Raw genomic sequence first — 20,805 nt, forward strand, 5'->3', positions numbered from 1 at the left:
TAACTCTCCTTATCATTCAGCTGCAAGCAAGGGTGCACAGTCGGTTTACAGGCCTTCCATACCCAGCACAGGGTATTTCAATGTGTGTTCACAAATACTGAGCCGTCAGATGAAAGAGAGGGCCGCTCCACTCAGGGATGGGAGTCCTCAGACTGAATGCATGAGTGACTGATTACTTTCTTACCAGTTGAACCTAAACTCTCCACAAAGAAGAGCCTCAGCCCGAGTCTGAAGAGGCCAAACTAGAAACAAGGGCTTTCCAGATAATACAAAATCACAGATGGGTGCGTTAAGGATCTTGCATCATTACAATGCATACAGCTGCTGTTCCTCAAATTTCAAGCTTTTTCACTTTCCTCCCTGCCAGTCCAATTGATTCAGATGTGGCATGGGGCAGAGAAACTACAGTCATTCTGGTTTCTAGAACCAGGCACAGGGGACGATGTTAGGTTGCTCCCATTGGGATCAGATAAAGGCTAAATGTCTGTAGGTAATAGCCGTGTCAAACAACAAGCAAGGAAAAGTTGCAAAGAAAGTTCATCCTGTGTTTTAAAACCTGGGTCAGCATTTGTGAAGGTCCATTTCTGCATAAGTGAGCACACATACCCCAGTGCCTGTTCAAATAGTCTGCAGCTCTCTCTAAGGCAGCTCATGACAACAGCCCAGCAGCAGCACTGTTTGATCTCCAATGTTTTCCTTAATCTGGGTTGTCAAGGTTCGCTTGTTGGAGGCTGTTTACTTTACTTCTCCTACAAAAAAGTGTTTTTTTCCCCCTCAGACAATGACTAATCCAAAGACCAAGAAGGAGGGAGCACTGCCAGCAATAGTTGTTAAAGCTGCAGTTTCCCTTTTGTAAATTTTCGATGGTTTTAGTCCTGCTGTTGCCAACTGCCGATTTACCGTGTAAAATATTGGAGTAATTTTTCCTTCGTATGTGTGCACTATTCACTGTCAGTTCACTTAACTATCTGTATGGCGGGTGGGGGGAGGGTGTTTGTTTTTTTTTATAAAAAAAATATTAATTGTCTGACTTCTCAAATTAAAAACAAATCTTATCTGGATTGATTAAATGAGATGCATGGTTGTTATATTTAAATTAAAAGTTGTAAAATAACATGAATTATCATGTTGTTCAATGATGTCCATGGACCCACGTAATATTTGATAAATATAATACACGCTACATTTCTGAATGGTTACTTAATTCAAACAAGAAAAGAGACCATTCCTTTCACACATTATAGCAACAAAATATACTCATTTATTGTTAGTTGTAAAAAATAAATAAATAAATAAAAATCTATTTTTCACAAATGATTTTATGCACTTTCAATTGATTTACAGGTAAAGACAATGTCAGCCCAAGTGTAATCTGCACTTTCAACTTAAAACGCAGTAAACATGTTGAAGACTTAGTGCCACGATTATCAAAGCTATAAATGTATATCTATATATATATATATATATTTAAATATATACACACGTCTATATATATATGCGCATATATATGCACACACACACTAATTCCTTGGTGTTCATGGAAAGTTAACTTTGAAGCGCATATCCGCTTTAAATGTATTATGTGCTGTTTTTCTCTCAGAGCAGACCAGCCACCCTAAAACAACAGCCGTCAGTAACGCAATCGATTTACATGACAAATAAAACTTTCCGTACTTATTGACTGAGGCGACGTTTGGGCAGTGGTGAAGGCGCCCCGGTGCTTCGGAGTTTGGAGGGCAGCTAACACGTGGGGAAGAGCTTCTTCCCTGGTTTTACTCCAAAGAAATCACGGCACTCAAAACTTCCCTTTCACTGTGTTAACTTACAAACTTTTACACACTTCTCAACAGGTAACGCTAATTACGACCTGTCAGCGGCTGCCGCTTACAGCACGTTATAGCCACCTAGCATTAATTGTGAAAATGCCCCCCTACCCCGAAAAGGTGTATTCCCCCCCCCCCTCCCCGGGGTCTCGTGAGTGTCCTCCACGAAGTTAGAAAGCAAACTTTCACAAAAAGAAAAAAGTGGCGGATACTTGGACTCGTTCAACACACTAAGCAGCCGCTTCTGACCGCGAAACTAAACAGCGCTAGCATCCACCCAGCGTGACAAAAGCGCAGGTGTTTATTTGTTTATTTCGTTATTTGTTACAATTCTAGAAAACAGCAGCAGAAGACAATGACAAACTGTTTGTGTGCCCGTGTGTGTGTGTTTAAGTGCAGCAGCAGCAGCGGCGGCGGCGGCGACGAAAGCAGCAGCACCAAGTATCTACATACGACACAACAAAGCTAATGTTAACATTATGATAATAGTCAAACTTACCGGAATGGAAAAACGCTTTACAGCAGCTAACAGGCGCGCGCGGAGGGCACCGATTCGCTAGTATGAGATAACGAACCCGTGCACGCGAGCTTGTGTACAACAAATCACACCGTAAACACAATATTACTCCGCTCGTCTTGGTGTTGGGTGACGAGGTGGTCGGTGTGTAGCTGGGGGGACTAACTAACAAACTAACTGACTTAACTAAGGAGAAAGAGATAATCTTACCGAGGGCGTCGAAAGGGGAGCAAAATATGGAGTTTCACACTCGCTGCCTCCCGGTCTGTCTCGTGAGGAGAGGCACGAGCTCCTTTCTTAATGTTATTAGATTTTAACACGCCGAGAAAAGAAGGAGAAAAAAGGAAGAATCGCGGATTGGATGTTGTTGTTGTTTGGATGCTTCAATTCCTGACGTCATATCCACCTGCTAACAAACAACGATCCATTGCAGATCCTTCATAGAAACATCATGGTCACAAGTACAATTCAGTAGCACTTAGTGGGTCCTTTCTATGGGGAAATGTAATGATATGCATTAGTTTTAGGCGAAAGTGTGACAGGAGAGAGGGGGCTGTCAGAAAAGCTAAAATGTCTAAGCTGACTAATTACAACTGAGGCAGAATGAACTTTCTATTATTTCAGAAAATTCTCCTGTCTTTTTGTTTTTTATGCATGAAGTTCATCATTACTTTTCCTAAGCCTCACTGCAAAAAGATGAAATGCTTTGACGTGATCATCAAAGATGTTTTAATCTCAGCCGTGAGGGTTTAACTTTGCTGTTAAAGGGGCTGATGTTATGTTTCTGAAAATGACAGAGTAGATAACCAGAGAGCAGGTTCTTTCAGTTAGGTGCGGTTATATTTCACCCGCAGGCCAACTTTTCATAATATTTTGAAGGAGAGGAGTTATTTATAATCTTTTCATATATCTATGTCTTAATAAATGTATTTACTTTTGTCAGTCAAAAGTGTTGCTGATTTGTGGCTCATCGTAGCTGTCACAAAAAGTACAAAAACATTATGACAGTAATTAAAATCTCTGTCCCTTGCCCCTGAAGAGGAGAATTATCATGGGCCAGTTCAATAGTCCAGTTAACACTCATTGTAAAGCAACATTAATTCAGCCCCAAGAGAAAATATTTTAAGTCCTTTTTGTCCTTGATCAAGGTCTAAGAAGCACAGCTCATTTTGCTACAAACGACACTACATTTATCATGGCTGTATCTGGGAGGAATGCTGCTGATGAACCCTCCTCACAAAGGCTTTTTCTTAGTAGAGGGCGCCACCTCCTGACTACAGTCACTGGTACCAGAAAATGGCTTTATTTCTTCCATGTCAGTTTGTTGGTGTTTGACTTTATATTCAAAATTCATTTTTGTGACACGGTAACAGTTTTTTGTTTTGTTTTTTTTATGAAGGTATAATATCCTTAGCCCCTCAGTACTTTAATGTATTCCCAAACAAGTTTTTAATAAAGATAAAATAAGAGACCCCCAAAATATTTATACATTTGATTATTGTCACGTTCAAAATGCATTTCAATTTTCACAAAATGAGCCACTGCATTTTATGTATAAAGTGTTTTACACGTGAGCTACTGAAGCTGTTCAATGCCTGGCAACAAACATAAATTATTGTATTAATCAGAGTTGCAGTCATTACGTACTGTTTGTGTGTCAAAAACGCTATACCATAAACGTGTGACTGATCACTAGGCACAGACAGGCACTTCTGTTTCATGACAAAAAAAAATAAATAAAAAAAACCCTCACACTCAAACCGTCACATTAGAAACTGTCTTCATCCTTTTGTATGTCTTAATTCTTGTGACACAACAGTTACACAAAATAAGGCCCAACAGGAAAACACATTGTATTTCCTGTTTCCTTCAGACTGTGATGCCGAAAAATATTTGCACACATCAGGTTTAAAAATTGTGTACCAGTTTTAAAGGAAAACATTGGGGAAAGTATTGCAAAAGTAAGTAATGCATTCATTAATTATACTGTTGCATTGTGTCAATCTGTTTTTTGGTCAGTTAATCCCAAGGTTAAAATTTGGCAAGATACAAAGAATGCTATACACTTCACTATGAAGATGCACAATACTGTTGGTAACAAGAAGCCTGAAGGTACACACGACTGCAGGTTGGAGTCCAGAGAGCTAGAGCAACACTGATTTCAGACCAGTCCCAAACCAAAGAGTTGAATTTAAACAAAACATCCGACCTGGCAGAAATCTGATTGCATTCTAAAAAGAAAAAGAAAAAGAAATAGAAACAGAATTGCAATGATTCGAGAGATTAAATACTATGTTTCTTTTGATCAACCGAAAAAGTAATTTTATGTTATTTTAAGTAGATCTGTGGTAAAATAATAATAATAATGACTTCATTATTCCCGCTATACTCTTGAGAGGATTTGCAGTTTTCTTCTCCTGTGATTTGTATAATAAGACAATCCTACAGCCTTTCATAGGATTACGCTTGTTTGTCACAGGGTTGTAAACATGATTGTGCTCTGTAATTAATGAGAACAATTCAAATGCATGTACAATGTTGTGAAGCTAATCTAACACATAATCTAAGCTTTCTAATTCTCCAGTGCCTTGATCTGCATGTCAATACTGGCTCTATGAGCTCAGCAGAACCAAACAGCTATGGGTCTGTGAGTGAATTTATTATCCTGTTCCGTCGGTGTCACACTGGTGATGTGTCATGTGGATTAAGGCCCAGACTTGATAGAGTGTAGTTGCAAATTAATTGAGGATCACTATCAGTTACATAACTGCCTCTCCACTCAGTAGCGTGCACACAACAAAGTAATTAGCTTTCTGTTAATTAGGTAATTAAGCTAATGAATAGGAGCTCGTCTTGATTTCCAAAGAGGGACGGATGGCTTTCATACAGTGTTTTTCCCCTGCTGCTTGGGGCTGTAGCATTCAACACGTAATGAAAGGCAGAGGACTTCTGAAGAAGCTCCACCGATAATGACCGGTAGCGGTGATAAATGAGTGAAAGAAAAGGAGAAACTATGATACTTTGTGGGCAATTGATACAGCATTTTTCTGTTTTGTGGTGACAGAAAATAAAGAAATATTTCATCTTTTCAAAATTTTCAAAGCTTATGAGACAAAAACTTTGCATCATTATTAATGGGCAAATGAGATGATAGAATGAAGTGATTGTATTATAACATGTTTTGATGAAAGACATTTTTCTTTATTGTCTACTTTAAATCAAAAAACCTCACAATTACAATTTGAAAATGAAGTTGCAAAAACACAAAATATAAGCACCTTCCAAAAGCATCTTCATCAGTTTTTATAACAGATTTCATGCAAATACTAACAACAAAACCAAATACACAAATGCACTGCAAACAGTCATCAGATCTATCCATGGGTACTTGTGAAATACGTTTGAGTTGAAGTCACAGAGAGAACAAGTGACAATCCAGGTCTGTCAGTCTATTCAAACAGTATTTATGTCAAATTTGTCACTGGTCTTGAACCATGCACATTAAAACAGGAGCTAGGAATGTCAGCTGTCAGCTTTTTTATAACCAGTGCTCACAAGGAGTTGGTATAAGCTCAATATCAGCAAACTGAAAACTAAAAACATCAAGCTTTGACCAGCACAATCTTTTTAGTATTTGCAGTATGTACTGTTACGCAATAGCACTTACTTCACTTTATAACAATTCAGGTAATAAACTCAAACCATCTTTTCTTTTGGCAAATGTTGGCTTTTTTTTTCTTCCTTTTTCTAGCCGAGAGAACAACAACTAATACAGTTTCAACAACATAATATAAAATGAGGTCCGAGATATAAATTATGCTTTGCACCAGGGCACTGTAACAATGTATGTGTCAGTTCAAATGAAAAAAAAAAAAAAGAACAGGAGCATTTTCATCCAAGATCAAGAAGCTTTCCTCTGTAGCTGCTGCTAGCAGAGTCAGCTATTATTCATTCCATCTGATCATTAGTGCAATGTTTCTGAGCTGCTGGCAGGTGAGTCCTCATAATATTTGATTCTGGACACAATCAAGTTTGTAAGATGGTGAGTGTGCAGTTTTCTCTTGCCATTTCAATTGGCTGTGAATGCACAGCACCGTGCAGGCATCATTGGCGCAGAGTGGAGCTAGCTCAGTTTTCTAAATTACTGACAAGCCTTCTGAATGCATTTCATAACCCCAGGGGACACAGGCGCTCTAAAATCCAACGCAAGCTGTTCATGTAATTGCTCACCCTCAGCCTTTGCACAGGAGACATTCATGTCAACTCTTGTGTATTTGGTTGTCAGACATGTTAAGAGATCAAAACAACAAAAATCTATGTGGTTTGTATTTACGTCTGTTTTGGTTTTACGTCAGATTCACTGCGAAAATATTTTAATGCTTTCATTCCAGGCAGACTGGGGTTGGGGGAGAAAGCACTGGTGGGACTACTGAGGTAGTTATGCACAATACTAACTCATTTATCATATGACCCCCAAACTGGTACAAATGCATCTTGGTTTTGCGTTTAAAGCTTAAACAGTCTATCTTTATTTGCATAATGTGCACAATGAGGAGTGGTACTTGTTAGAAATCCGCATAAAGCTACATCAACCTGCAGAGTGCTTCAACATATTTCAGCCTGTAGTTTTGACAACCATGAGGTGTGTGTGAGACATACTAGCTTTTGAAGCTCAAAGTGCCTCACTTCGCCGTCGCCGGCTTGACAGGTCACAATCGTCAGCATATCCAATATGAGGCCACCACTTCAGTGTGTGGAGCTGAGACGTCACTGGGTGTTTCCATAACTGTAGCATGCACGTTCCTGTTGGCATCATTACCATGTCTAATCTTGCATCATGCTATCTAGTATTGGGCTAGCCCTATTGTAATTTATTTACCGGCTAATTGGTGTGTTATACTGACAAAGGAAACGAATAACTGATAATTGTTGCCTATATGTAAAAGTAATGAAACTATACTTCATCATTACTCAGAATAAAAGTCTGTGCCTCAAAACGCAGGGGCACAGACTTCTTCAAGCTTTGTGTGAAAAACCCTCCAAAAGGCGTCAACACCGTAAAGTACAGCCAATAGGTGAGCTGTTGGTTAGCTAAGCAGCTGTCAGCTTATGGGGCGTGACAACAAACACCTGAAACTTGGAGCTGCAGCTGTAAGCAGGACTTACAGTTGGGTATTTAAACATGGGAGTGTGTGGGAACTGAGATCTCAAGGCCCCCCCAAAATAAAATTAAAAATAAATGAATAAATTAAAATGTTTATATATATATATATATATATATATATATATGTGCAGGGTATACACACACATGCATATTTGACATTTACATGACATTGACATTTCACAAAGTTCATTGTTGGGTGGAATTTTGAAATTAACTAAAGCAGATATTACCTAGTAGACAAAACAAAGTCAATACAGAATCTCAGCAAAACTACTTTAAATGAATTGTAATGCCACATTGCTTTGTAAATAGTGCTTGCAGGGTTAGCTGTTAAAACTACATAAATAAATAAATAAAAATAGAAACTTTGGTTAAACTGTATTTCACTTCAGTTTCAGGCTCCAGATAGTACACTACAGTTACAGTTCACTGGGGCCAAAGGATGGAGCCATTGTCTGATCTTCTCTTCCTTCATGTCAAAAAGGAAAAAAAAAAACAAACAAGAAAAACACCCCACACGAAAACAGTCAAATAAATGTCATACCTTAGTTGAAAGGCCATAGCTGCATTTCTCTCGACCTTTACTATTTCCTCCAAGACGTATTTCCTGTCTTTGATGACAATGACAGCAAAAAGGGTACAATGTGCAACTGGAGTCAAACTGGCATGGTTTGAGTGAAATATGCCAGAACACTGAACTATTAACAAAGACTAAATGCAAGAATGAAAATCCTGTCCTGAAACTGTTTCCTTATTTATGAGTGTACCTTAAAAGACAACAAACACACAGATAAGAATGTCCTTTTTCATTGTATTTACTTTGTCAATGTCACGGCAAAAATATGTTTACAAAGGAAATTCTGACCCCTTATGACAAACTCTATTAACCAGTCCAAAGTTGAACTATAAAAGTCGTGTGACTTATGATAATGCCAGAAACATTTGGTCCATTGTCACTTACACTGCAATAAAACTAATAGAAATTGTGTAATTGGAGTGTCAGCTGTGTTGGTGATGGTAAATCAATTCTTCGCAAAATGACAGATTTTTAAAGGATAGAAAAATAAGTTTCTAGTTTCTTTATTGTGATCAGATAGGTGAATTAAATGTAGATTATAGTTCTCTGAAGTATCAGGCCAGACCAACTGAAACTTGCCACATTTTTTCTTATTTGACTTTTTCTCAATGATAGGATTTGACGTATTGCATTTCCACATAAAAGTTAGATAGGACTCATGACCGAGTGCTGGTCTTGAATAACATAACTGCATTTTTTTCAGTGTCTTGTGGTGGTGTGGAACAGTTCAATGAGCACACTTGATTTATTGGTAAGGGAAACAAGTATGGACAAGTATTATGGAGCACCACTACTGGAGCACAAAAATGTGTAGTAAGCTTGTCAGAGTAATGCAACAAATAATCTCTGACTTTGTTTTGGAAAGCAGAAGGTTGGTTTTCAACGTGTGCATTGGAGGAAAGATAAAATGTGGTGTGGCTAGGAGAATTTGCAAGAACCGATTTTCGCACTTTGAAAGACAAGTTTTTGCAAACAAATCTAAAGTTTCTTGGGGCCAAATCTATGCTGAAATATGATTCCAGATGGCAACTTTAGTGCTGATGAACTGCTACCACAATAAGTAGTTGTTTGGACAAGTGTGACCCTGATTGAAGTTTGCTTTACAGCTGATCATTGGAACATGCACTTTACTCTCAGAAGTGGACAACCAGAATAAAAACACTTTCAACATTTGGATACAAACCATTTACAATAAAGGAAGGTGCTTTGGCACTTATCTTTTAAAAATAATGGATTATGTAGCTCCTACCTCTATACCAGAAATAAATTGTGAAGTTCACAGTCTTCACAGATACCAGAACCATGACAGTGCAGTTCACTATAGCAGGAGGTCAAAACCAACAAGAAGTAATGAAATCGATTGAGATTGATGCTGGATGTATACATTCTCTGAAAAGTTCATTGCTTTCAAAAACGAATCAAAATGAAAGAAGGCATCAGTCATTAAAAGTTATAAAAATATATTGATAACATTTCCTTGTTGAATGCAAAATAATATCCTTGAATATGTTTTGGACAGAGCCTCTATGTCAATGCAAGTACAGAGTTCAGGTTACAAAAAAAAAAAAAAAAGTGCAATATGATCTAATGTCTTGAGCGTCCTCCCTCAAAAGCATGATGTTCCATGTGAGCTGGAAAAGTCAAAGTGATTTGTGATCAGGATTGTTTTACATGCAGGACACCATCTAGACCTTGACCACAGAAACAGTTATGGCAGTGTCAGGCTGCTACAAAGTACAAGTTTATACACAATTAAATACTACACTTTGGTAACAAATATTTAGCAGGTGGTAACAAGTCGAGACTGCAATAATACCATGTCAAGCAGGTATGTAAGGATATTGGACTTGTTTTTTCACTGCTATACTTACAACATAAATAAGGTCTTAATTAACCTACAGGTACGTATTCTCCTTAAAGAATCCTCCTCTGACACTCTTATATGCTTTGGCTGGAAACTGTGTCCTTTAAACGTGCATTCTTTATCTTTTCTGATCTTCGGTTGAGTTTTTGACAAGAAATCTGCAAATTTTAAACTAGCTGCTGCATTTAAATCTAAAACAGGCACAATATAGAAAAGTGGTGAAAAATAGGCATACTCACACTTATAAAAAACTGCTTTAAAAGATATGTGCGGGAGGAGCTCATACACTTTTCCCAAGATATTGGCTTCGTTAGCAAGAGATGCATCTTTATTCCAGACCTGTACAACATCTTCCCGATCCCGAACACTAACACTGACACCAACAACCTCATCATCTGCGGAAAGAAAAGGAGAAACATGTTCACATTAATAAATACACGTTACATGAATACAGTATCTATATTTGAAAAAGGCAAATGATTGTACCTGAGGAACAGTAATCTGCAAACTGCTCCCCAATGGTAGCAAGTAACAATTCTTTCCAAACTGCAGACTATAACACATACAAAGAAAAGATTATTGAGTCATTTCTTTTATGTGAGACTTCTATGTCAACAGAAGCTAAAGAATGCACAACACCTACAGTGCTTTCTTTGGGTATTTTCATTTTCCATACTCCTCCTTTTGCATTGCTATCTTCTTCCCTGGTAGTGTACAAGATTAAAAAAAAAAAAACAAAAAACAAAAAACAACAAAGATTCAGAGTGATCAATTTCTATTTACAAATGATAAGAGAAAAGCAATACAATACAAATACAATAATGTCCATCTGAATGGCTATAAATATAACATAATCATATGAATACATGTGTCACGAACTATTATATAAGATAACGATAGTCCTATAATAACAATGATATAATGATTCCAAAGTACAGCAGTGTAGTGAGTCAAGCTTTTATTACATACTGAAACAAATCACATCACACATTTCCCATAGACACTCGTGTATTGTAAATGTTACATCATCAGCTATTCATTTCCAATGTTTCTGGAGAAATGCTTTTTATTTTATTGTATTTCAGAGCAGAAAAGGGCAAGGTACGGTTATAATTTGCCTTCCGTTCAAACCATTGACAAGTTATATGATCACAATATTTACAATGACAGACTCACCACAGTGGCCTCCGTTCTCCACGCATTAAATGATAGCTACATCTCAAAGGCAGGCCTGTGACTGGAGGGATGTTGTTGTAAACACCCCAGAACATCTGCAAACAGAAGAGACATAATGGCAACTAAAACCTGGCCAATAAATGACCTGAAGATGATGGTGAAGACATAATTTGTAAATTTAAAGCTTTAATGACTTTATAATCAACCATTAAACAAAAAACATTACATACACATTTTCCCCCAATTTATATTACATCTAAGACACATAACGAGTGACATTATTTACATTTGCAGCATCAGTCTGTCAGTGCTCTCTGCTGGCCAAACTGTGTAAGGCCTCAGTGACCAACTCATTTGGAAGAGTGCACAGACAGCTGCAGACACCACAGCCGCAAGTTGTTGCATTTCTTTCTAGTCCACTGAGAAAAACACACTCACAGTTGGTGTCCTTGTAGTAATGCTGAAACCCAAACTATGGAATACGCTCTCCCTTTCCTTCTAATCTGAAGTCTCCATTCACATTGCATTGCTTTGAAGAAACTAAAAACTGATTTATTCAGACAAGCTTTCTGCCAGTCTGCCTGAATGTATCCTCTTTAGTTTGTTGCTTTTTTATGTTCTATTATTGCATACATTTTATGATGTTAAACACTTGTAATGAGAAAGTTCTATATGAATAAACTTTACTGGCTGCAAAACATCAGAGCATCATATCAAAAGGCATTAATGGGTGTACTGTAACATAAAGTCACTCAACAGAAAACGCTGATGTAATACAGCCGCAATAAACTGTTCAAATGTGATATGATCAAACATTTGATTTACTCTACATTGTACAGCAGCACTGTTGCCCCGCAATAAGAAGGTCAAGGGTTTGGTTGAAACCCCGTGTCTGCGTGGGTTTCCTCCCACCACCCAAACACATCATGTTTATGTTAATTGGTGACTCTAAACTGTCTGTAGGTCTGAATGTGGTCTGTGTGTGAGTGGTTGTTGGTCTCTGTCTGTCTCTGTGTGTTGGCCCTGTGATAGACTGGTGACCTTATCTTCATCCAGAGTGAGCTGGGATTGGCTGCAGCACCCCCCACTACCAGTGAACTGATAAGTGATATAAGATGAATGAATGAATGCATAGCAGCAATGACCAGCCTCTTGTATGGCATCATTGAAGCTCTGTTCAAATGAATCTGACTCTGAGCCAAGTAATGCACTTGATCTCTTTGTTCTTAAGATGATGAAGCTCTTCATGCCAACACCAGGACTCACCTGAACACTCTGCACCGTGTAGATCTTTTTCAGATTGGATTCACATTCTGCAGCCGTTGTGCCTGGTAATGACCTGGAAGAACAAGATGAAATGGCTTCAACAGGCAGCAGACAAGGTTTGCTGCTCAGTCAGAGAGATAGAGTGGATGACTTATCTATATAAAATCAAACCTATAATACACAATACTTTCCTTACACCTGAGCTTTAGTAAAAAAAAAAAAAAAAAAAAAAAAAAAGAAAGCAACCATGGCTCTGACTAGTAAGGAAGTTAGTTTTATTTATAGTACACCTTTCTCTGATAAAAAAAGGAGAGCAGAGTGCTTTACAAATGCAATAAAAGATCAGGATACAGCCCAATAAAAGCAATACATTAAAAACAACAAAATGAAGAGGGATGAGGTATTCTAACAGCCTGAACGTTACATGATGGCATCTTTGGCTACTAAACCAACAATAAACAGTTCACAGGGAGCAGCTCTTTGGGGGGAGGTGGATCAGATTTGCTGCTTTTATTTAGCTAAATAATATTTCTTTTCAAAGCATAGCAAAGGACGGGGTTCCCATTGCCCTTTATGGTTTGATATAATAAGCACTATGCTAAAAATGACTAATTACCCAAGTACTTGCAATTGCTGCTGCTAATCCAATCCTACATGTATACATTAATTTCATTATTGGCTGAACTGATCAATTTAGCTACAGTTTAGCATGTTAAATGTCGGAAATATCTGGTAAATGTATGTCACAAGTGCCGAAAAGCCACGTTGATGGGTTTAAAATAGCTTTTGTAAAGCCAACTGCCTTAGAGCAAAATATAAAACTACAGTCTTTAATGGTTGAGTTAATCAGCTAATTAGTTGATTCAATGTGATAATTTCTTTGGGGTTTTTCATTCATTTTATTGATATTTCGAGCCTTTTTAAACCCATGAAAGCCGATAACTCGAGCCTGAATGTAATCTGAATTGTGGACACCTTCTCCATGGCAAAATATGAGCCCAACAGTTTGAAGGGCACAAAAAACGAAAGTGTCCCAAGCAAAGTCAGGACGTTCAGACAGACTGACACCAAACTGTGCCACTTCTATAGCCGCAGTTTGCCTCAGTTTGACTCAGACCCCGAGAGGTCTCCCTCACCGGCATGCTGGGATACCAAAACACAGTCCCAGTGGACACGTCCATCCTGAAGGAGAGGACATTATCTTGGAAAACAGCACAGCCGAGGACAGTATGAATTTCCTGGGGTGTCATACACGATCATGTTAAAAAAAAAAAAAAAGTCTCCCGCTACAGCAGCTGCAGCTGGAGGCCTGGAGGAGAGCTCTGGCCTCCTCCCCGGACTGACAGACTCACAGACAACACGGAAGAGCACGGACAGAGCCTTTACCTGTCCAGCCAAAACGTCCACGGTGAGTGCAAAGGCAGCGTTGTCGTGTCGTCCTGTCGGTGTTTCTTTGTGATATTCTCCAACTCTTTCTCGTCGATGTCAATGTTGCCCTGAGAGGACACTGTCTGTCCACTCAGGGCGCCTCTGTCCATCTGGACGTCTGTCTGACCCGCAGGAACCGCCATTTCAGCAGACACAAGTACAAACCTGACCGTGGTCCCTGAGACAAGCTCCTGGAAAAACAGCTCCGGCTCGGTTTTATCTCCAGATACAGACACACACCGCTTTTCCGCCTGCCGACTGCTGACGTCACCGCGTCACCGGGCTCTTACGTCGCCGTTGGTCCATCCCGTAGAGGAGAAAAGAGGAAGAGGTATCACTCTGTCTGCTTTTAGTGCTTGCAAACCAGCCAGCAGATTGTAGGAAACATATTTAAATATATAAAACTACCAGACTGAAAAAATTTGCTAGAATATATATATATATATATTTTTTTTTTTTTTTGGGGGGGGGGTGTGTGGCTTTTAAATTTAGGCCACCTTACCCCACAGTTTACTATGATTAACCTGCATAAATTGGCCAGACCATCATATCAGAATTTGCCTTTCTATCACACATTTACAGTATCTGTATTAGCTAGTAAATATAACAAGAAATTTTTTATATAAATGTTACATATTTTATTTGTAATTCAAGAAATGTCTCCTTCACCAGATGACAGAAGTATGTTATCATCAATCAGTCAGCCAAGTATTAATAAATCAATACTGTATTAAGGCGTAGACATACAAATTGGCCCATAGAATAGAAATAAATAACATCACTTAAATACATAGCAAATAAATACTTGTGCAAAACCTTATAAAATCTCACAAAAAAACTTTAAAGCTTATATGTTGTTTTCAGTTGGGCCACTGCCCTCTGTTTATAACGTTCAAACTTTAAATTTTTTCTCCAGTTTTTTCATTTCTACTAACCTTTACATACCAGCTATATATTAATCTTGGCATCATTTAATAACTTTGTTGTTTCCTGTTGCAATGGTCCATGTTTTTTGTGACGTAGCTGTACCATATTTGTCAAGTTCTTTCAATTAATAAAGCCATTCATTCGCTGTGTTATAATCACTCTTCATGTTATTGCAGTCTTGAACATTGCCTCTAGATGCTCCATTTTTGTTTTGTTTTTTTTTTTTTTTAATGGTTGCCTTTGGGGGCTTCAATACCAACCTTAGTTCCAACACATGAGATGATTTCATATGGATCCCCCCCCCCCCCCCCCATTTCCCTTTTCTTTATGATTTTTAGCATCAGCTGTAAATTATGTTCTGCAAGAGGAATGACTATGACTAGCTATGGATTATAGGGCAGTGATGAAATTGGAGCATAGCTGGAGTTCCATTTTGTGGGATAGATATCTAATGAACGAGCTTGTTTCCAGGTTTTCTCCCGAGTGAGGCATCTTCTTATTCCATCATCTTCAGTCTGGAGCCCCAGGCTGCTTCTTTCAGGGCACTTGGTGTGAACACTGAAAGCTCCAACGATAGAGTTGTTGCTGCAGCCCCAACATAGAGAGATCTCTGCATGTGGGGCTATTATTCAGCATTAGTGAGCCAAGCAGCATACACACAGACATCTACTTTTGAAGAAATGTGTATGTCATAACTTCCTGAGAAATGGCGAGGTTTCCCTGGTGTGTTAGTATTGTTTGTTCTTTCGACACCAATCAAACAAAAGTTGGCGTTTAAAAGCACACCAATGATAAATAACACTTACATAATTTATTTTATAATAATACAGCTCATAATATCACAGTAATTTAAACATATAGTGATATTTCTCCCAATGTTTCCAAAGACAAGAGAAATACATTGTTTCATTTAATGTGCACTGAGGTTGCACCACAATGATTTCATATTTTGAATTTATTCATCAACACATAAATGTATACAAAAAAAATTCTCTGGGCGGACTGCAATGTAGGCATATTATTAAAAAGAATAAATAACTATAATAATAAACATTAGAGGCTTCCTCTAAGTATTGGTTATTCTCAGCTGTGTGCCTCACGGTAACTGCACCAGTCCCATTGTTAATCCTTCATAAACTCTCCCGCTCTAACAGCTAGCACTAAAAAAATGTAGGGATTTACATCTAAGAAACAATAAGCCAATTTAAACTGTCACACCGTAAGACTGCATGAAAATGTGCCGAAGCTTAGTGTCAAACCTAACCAACAAACCAACATGTGGCAGCTGGACCAAAAGACTGATCCAGTGGCGGTATAAACACATATGGATTTAGTTTTATTTCCCTGAACATTGCTCTTTCACTCCTGCATTTGATTGGATCAAGTTTTCTGTATGTGAACTTGCTACACTGGGGGTGGACATCACTCATCAAAGTGGGCTCTTGTCAGTTGTGGTTTTGTTTTATAGGTGCTGGCTCTGCCTCTTGGGCCCATCATGCTTTTTTCGCCTGGTTTCTCAGATGCAGATGATGCTGCATGCAGCAGGCTGCAGGGGGTGCTGGTGAATCACTGCAGCAGCAGCAGCAGCAGCAGCAACTGCTTCTAACATGGTGCCAACCACAACTCAGAGACCTGCTGAGAGCAAGAGATCTTTAATGTATTCGCTAATAGAGCAGGTTCTCTAATATTTGAATGAATTAGAATTGAATTTTCTTCATCCTGGGAGTCGTTTTGTTAGAGTAATGCAGGGAAACAACAAGGAACCCTCTACCCTCAGCTGTTCCCAAGCTCATTGTCAAAACAATTGCCATTTTTGTAGAGGTCTCAGCTGTAACCTCTTTTGTCAGAATCACTTTGCCTGTGCTGATTCTTCTTGGAAGCCATCCTGCACACTGCTGTTGTGTTATGCAACCCAGTCCTTATCTGAACCCAAACTTAGCTCTAATTGTGGGACTCTTAAATCTCAGCTGTGTTCTGAACTGTAGCTGTCTGAGTGAAGTTGTTACATTTCTGTGTTTCTCTGTTTTACTTTTTCCCTCAGCACTCAATGCTTCAGTGACAAAAGCGCGTGTTCAGGAAATCTGGAATACATTTAGTTAATTATTTTTCATTAAAGAAGCTTTCATACGGCAGTAAATGGCAGCCAAGGTCTTATTCTGTGCACACATGTGTATTTAAAATGTCTTTTCAATAATAGTGTTCCCTTGTTTATGTGGTGTATGTTTCTACATTTTTATTTAATTTTATTATTTTTCACCTGCTGTAACATACAGAAAGAAAATTGCACTGTTGGAGCCCACTCTCTCAAATCAACCTTTGCATCTGATTAGAGCAGGCAGGCACAGCAATGGGCAGGGGCCGGCAGATGAACCTACTGGCTGATCCCAGGCCTGCTCGCTCCCGTGCAGCCAGTCTACGTGCGTCGCATCCGAGAGACGCTGCCGCGCGTAGAGCTGCATCCACAGATGGACCCGAACGGACGCTGCATCGGCTCTCTGCATATGTGTTTGCTTTAACGGGCTCATGTGTGCATGCCTGTGCCGTGTCGCCTCTCTCGTTTTTATTCCTGGAGAGGAACAGGAGCTCGCCGCCGGCAGGACGCTGAGATGCGTTTTGTGAGCCGCCTGTGTGAACGGACGCCCTCCGAGGTGGTGTGTTCGTGTTCAGCTGAGGATGCGACAGCAAACAGGGATGTTTTGTGTACTGGACACTTGTGAGATGAAGGATAAGAAGAAAAGGAAGAAATATTAAATGTTTTGTGTTTTTTCATTCTTATTATTTTTGCCCGTCGGTGGGGATCGCTGCAAACTGGGATGGATGTGAGCGGAATTTATTGGTGAGGGATTTTTCGGTCAGAGAGGCGGTGGATCGCGTTCATGTCGTTTCCCGGTCAGCCCTGGCAGGATAGCACCGCTCGTCGGTGAGTTCATGTGGGAATACACACCTCGGCTGCATAGATGGCAAACACAAGTGAGTTTGGAGAGAGCAGTCCGTCCTTCCAAAACTATGCGTCCGCGGCCTCTGCGGTCAAGCTGGCCTTCCTAGGTCTGATCATGGGCATCAGTCTGCTGGGAAACGCGTCTCTGTCGCTGCTGCTGCTGAAGGACGGCTCGCTGCACAAGGCTCCCTACTACTTCCTCCTGGACCTGAGCCTGGCAGACGTGGTCCGCTCCGCAGTGTGTTTCCCCTTCGTGATGGCGTCGATCGGCGGCGGCTCTGCTTGGCCGTACAGCCCGCTCTGCTGCAAGATCGTCGCCTTCATGTCGGTGCTCTTCTGCTTCCACGTCGCCTTCCTGCTCTTCTGCGTCAGCGTCACCCGGTACATGGCGATCGCCCATCACAGGTTTTACTCCAAGCGGATGAATCTGTGTACGTGCGTGGCGGTGATCTGCATGGTGTGGACCCTCTCCGTGGCCATGGCTTTCCCCCCCGTGTTCGACGTGGGCACCTACAAGTTCATCCGTGAGGAGGAGCAGTGCATCTTCGAGCACCGCTACGTGAAGGCGAACGACACGCTGGGCTTCATGCTGATGCTGGCAGTCATAGTGGGGACGACCCATGTGGTTTACATCAAGATGCTGTGCTTTGTCTACGATCACCGGAAAATGAAACCGGCCCAGCTGGTTCCGGCCATCAGCCAGAATTGGACCTTCCACGGCCCCGGGGCCACCGGGCAAGCCGCCGCCAACTGGATCGCCGGCTTCGGCCGCGGACCCACCCCGCCGACGCTGGTCGGCATCAGACAGGCTTCCCACCCCGGCAACAGGAGACTGCTGGTGCTGGACGAGTTTAAGATGGAGAAGCGCATCGGGAAGATGTACTACATGATCACACTGACCTTCCTCATTCTTTGGGCTCCTTATATCAGCGCCTGCTACCTGCGGATATTCGTGCGGGCGGCTCCGGTCCCGCAGCTCTACCTGACCGCCGCGGTGTGGATGAGCTTCGCCCAGGCGGGAGCGAACCCCATCATCAGCTTCCTGTTTAACAAGGAGCTCCGGATGCGACTCAAAGCCTGTTTCCCCAGCTGCCTGGGCACACAGACACCCATGGAGCCGTACTGTGTGATCTGAACAGCATACTGCCAAAGACGCATTTGTATCTTGCCCCAGAATGTAGACTGCTCCCTAAAATGTGTTGGGATGTTGTGGAGGCTGAGCCCACTTCAGTTCCGTTTACCCACACTTTTGTTTGTAGCAGAGTTTACTATTGAAGTCTAAAACACCACGGTGTTCATTTCTTATTATAGCCTATTTTGCTTATCAGAATCAGACTGATGAAAGCTGCGAGGCTTGTGAAGGCACAGAGGAATAATGTGAAGCTTCTATAAATATGTGTCGGAGGGCTGCCTCACCAAGTTGGCATCATAATAAAGCCACGTTTTGATTTGCACCTCTGCATGTACTGTAGGTGACATTCATTCCAAACATAGGCTACAGCCCACATGGCAAGTTATATCCTATGTTTGGAGACTTTCCCCTTATAAATGCTGTATATCAAACTATTTTGGTCCACTGCTATACTGTACACGAATGTCATTTTGGCTATTTGTTTGTACATTTTTGACATTACACTATAACACACTTGGCTGAGGTTGTTTGCCTTCTTCAGAAATGAAGACTGAAACACAACAGAGATTTTTTGTCAGAAGGTTGGAGTTTGTTCCTTGACATCTGCAAAATACTCACAAATGAGATAGACATCTCAGTATATTTATATTTAATTAGGTCAATGTCACATTTGTAAATATTGTAAAGCCCCCTTCCCTCTTATGCTTTTCTTAAACCAGGTATGTTATATATTTCATAATCTCTTTGAATTCTTTGTGTTAAACAAGCACTTAAAACTCACTCTAAAGATACTTTGCTCATTCATATTCATCCTAATGGGTCAGTCGTGTTGAGAAGGTTATACAGGTTGCAGGTCTCGTTTTTATACCAATGTGGACATTGGTAAATGTAAATGTAAACAATTTGGTGCTCTGGAGAGGATGTTTGCATTGTTTGTACTTCTTAGCAAATAAATGAGAAATAGATGATAAGTTTTTTTGGACTCTATCATCTGTTTTTAACAAGACTTCTTCACCTGATTCGGCTCTGCGCTTGAATGCATCTGTGCTTATGTCTTTAAATGAAAACTACCAAAATCTCATTTATCTATATGCTTTTGTCGGCATGCTCAGTTGCCCTTGCCCTGCCTCTGGTCAGAGTCTTTTTATGCTTCCTCGTGTGCTTGCCCCCTGAGGTTCAGTCTCAGCAAGTTGCATTCAGCTGTGGATCTTAAATGGAGAGGGTTTAAAAGGTGTTTAAAGATTTTCCAGGTGAGAAGAACGAACTGCTGCACACTAAAACAGATGGCTGAAAAGGACACAGAGTTTGCATTTTTGAGAGTTTGGAGGCTGTAAAGGTTCACAATTGCAATTCCACATCAACAATAATAATAATAATAATAATGATCTCGAAGATAATTCTATAGAAGCCTCTTTTCTTTCAAAATGCCAACTGATATCAATAAGTTTCTAATTAAGGCTTTGTGTCAAAATTTTTGAATCAGCGCCAGTATCATTGCTATGTTGAACATCATCAGTACTTTGAATTTATATATAGAAATGGTCAAGGAGTGAAGGACTTCTCTAGTGACCTCAGGGTAATTTGATTCTTTTAACTGCTTGTGTCTTATATAATTTAGGTCTTTGCTTTATACTATTGGGTCATACTTTTTTTACTTATTTATATTTATATCCTAATTTGCCTTCCTGGGCAATATTACACCATTCTGATGCAAAATCCAGTACTAAATGGAAGAGGCATGTAACTACAAATACACACAACTGTTTAACTAGCCTACTAATAATGGAAACAACAAAGAAGTACCCATGCTATGTGAACAGTCACTCAAACATTTGATACAACTCAAAACAATAGTAGCAGCACCAAAAATAGCAGAAACTGCAGTGACTGGAAAAAATTATAAAATTAGGCTTTAAAAATAGCGTATTAAAAACAGACTTAGTACTTCATAACTGAATACTGAAATGCTTCTAAAATCAAATTTCACAGATGC

At 39.9% G+C, this 20,805-nt stretch overlaps 3 protein-coding genes across 3 annotated transcripts in view; 1 reads left to right on the forward strand and 2 right to left on the reverse strand.

Moving 5' to 3' along the window:
- The window catches only part of foxp1b (forkhead box P1b), a 139,372-nt gene extending 136,872 nt beyond the window's left edge, over nt 1-2,500 (reverse strand). Inside the window, exon 1 of the mRNA XM_029502729.1 lies at nt 2,323-2,500. The gene's annotated coding sequence lies outside the window, so the exon portion shown is untranslated. The remainder of the gene's footprint in view (nt 1-2,322) is intronic.
- Nucleotides 2,501-8,288: 5,788 nt separating this feature from the next.
- On the reverse strand, nt 8,289-14,061 carry LOC115043766 (eukaryotic translation initiation factor 4E type 3). Its single transcript, XM_029502457.1, has 7 exons — nt 13,774-14,061; nt 12,388-12,460; nt 11,122-11,216; nt 10,589-10,649; nt 10,432-10,498; nt 10,185-10,340; nt 8,289-9,712 (listed from the first exon to the last, which is right to left on the reverse strand). The coding sequence occupies exons 1-7, from the start codon at nt 13,956-13,958 to the stop codon at nt 9,666-9,668; spliced, it is 684 nt and encodes a 227-aa protein (XP_029358317.1). The 5' UTR covers nt 13,959-14,061; the 3' UTR covers nt 8,289-9,665.
- A 3,164-nt stretch (nt 14,062-17,225) lies between these two features.
- On the forward strand, nt 17,226-19,726 carry gpr27 (G protein-coupled receptor 27). Its single transcript, XM_029502671.1, has one exon. The coding sequence runs from the start codon at nt 17,700-17,702 to the stop codon at nt 18,813-18,815; it is 1,116 nt and encodes a 371-aa protein (XP_029358531.1). The 5' UTR covers nt 17,226-17,699; the 3' UTR covers nt 18,816-19,726.
- Nucleotides 19,727-20,805: the final 1,079 nt, after the last annotated feature.

The sequence above is a fragment of the Echeneis naucrates genome, chromosome 5 (genome assembly GCF_900963305.1).
Source record: "Echeneis naucrates chromosome 5, fEcheNa1.1, whole genome shotgun sequence".
Lineage (NCBI taxonomy): Eukaryota > Metazoa > Chordata > Actinopteri > Carangiformes > Echeneidae > Echeneis > Echeneis naucrates.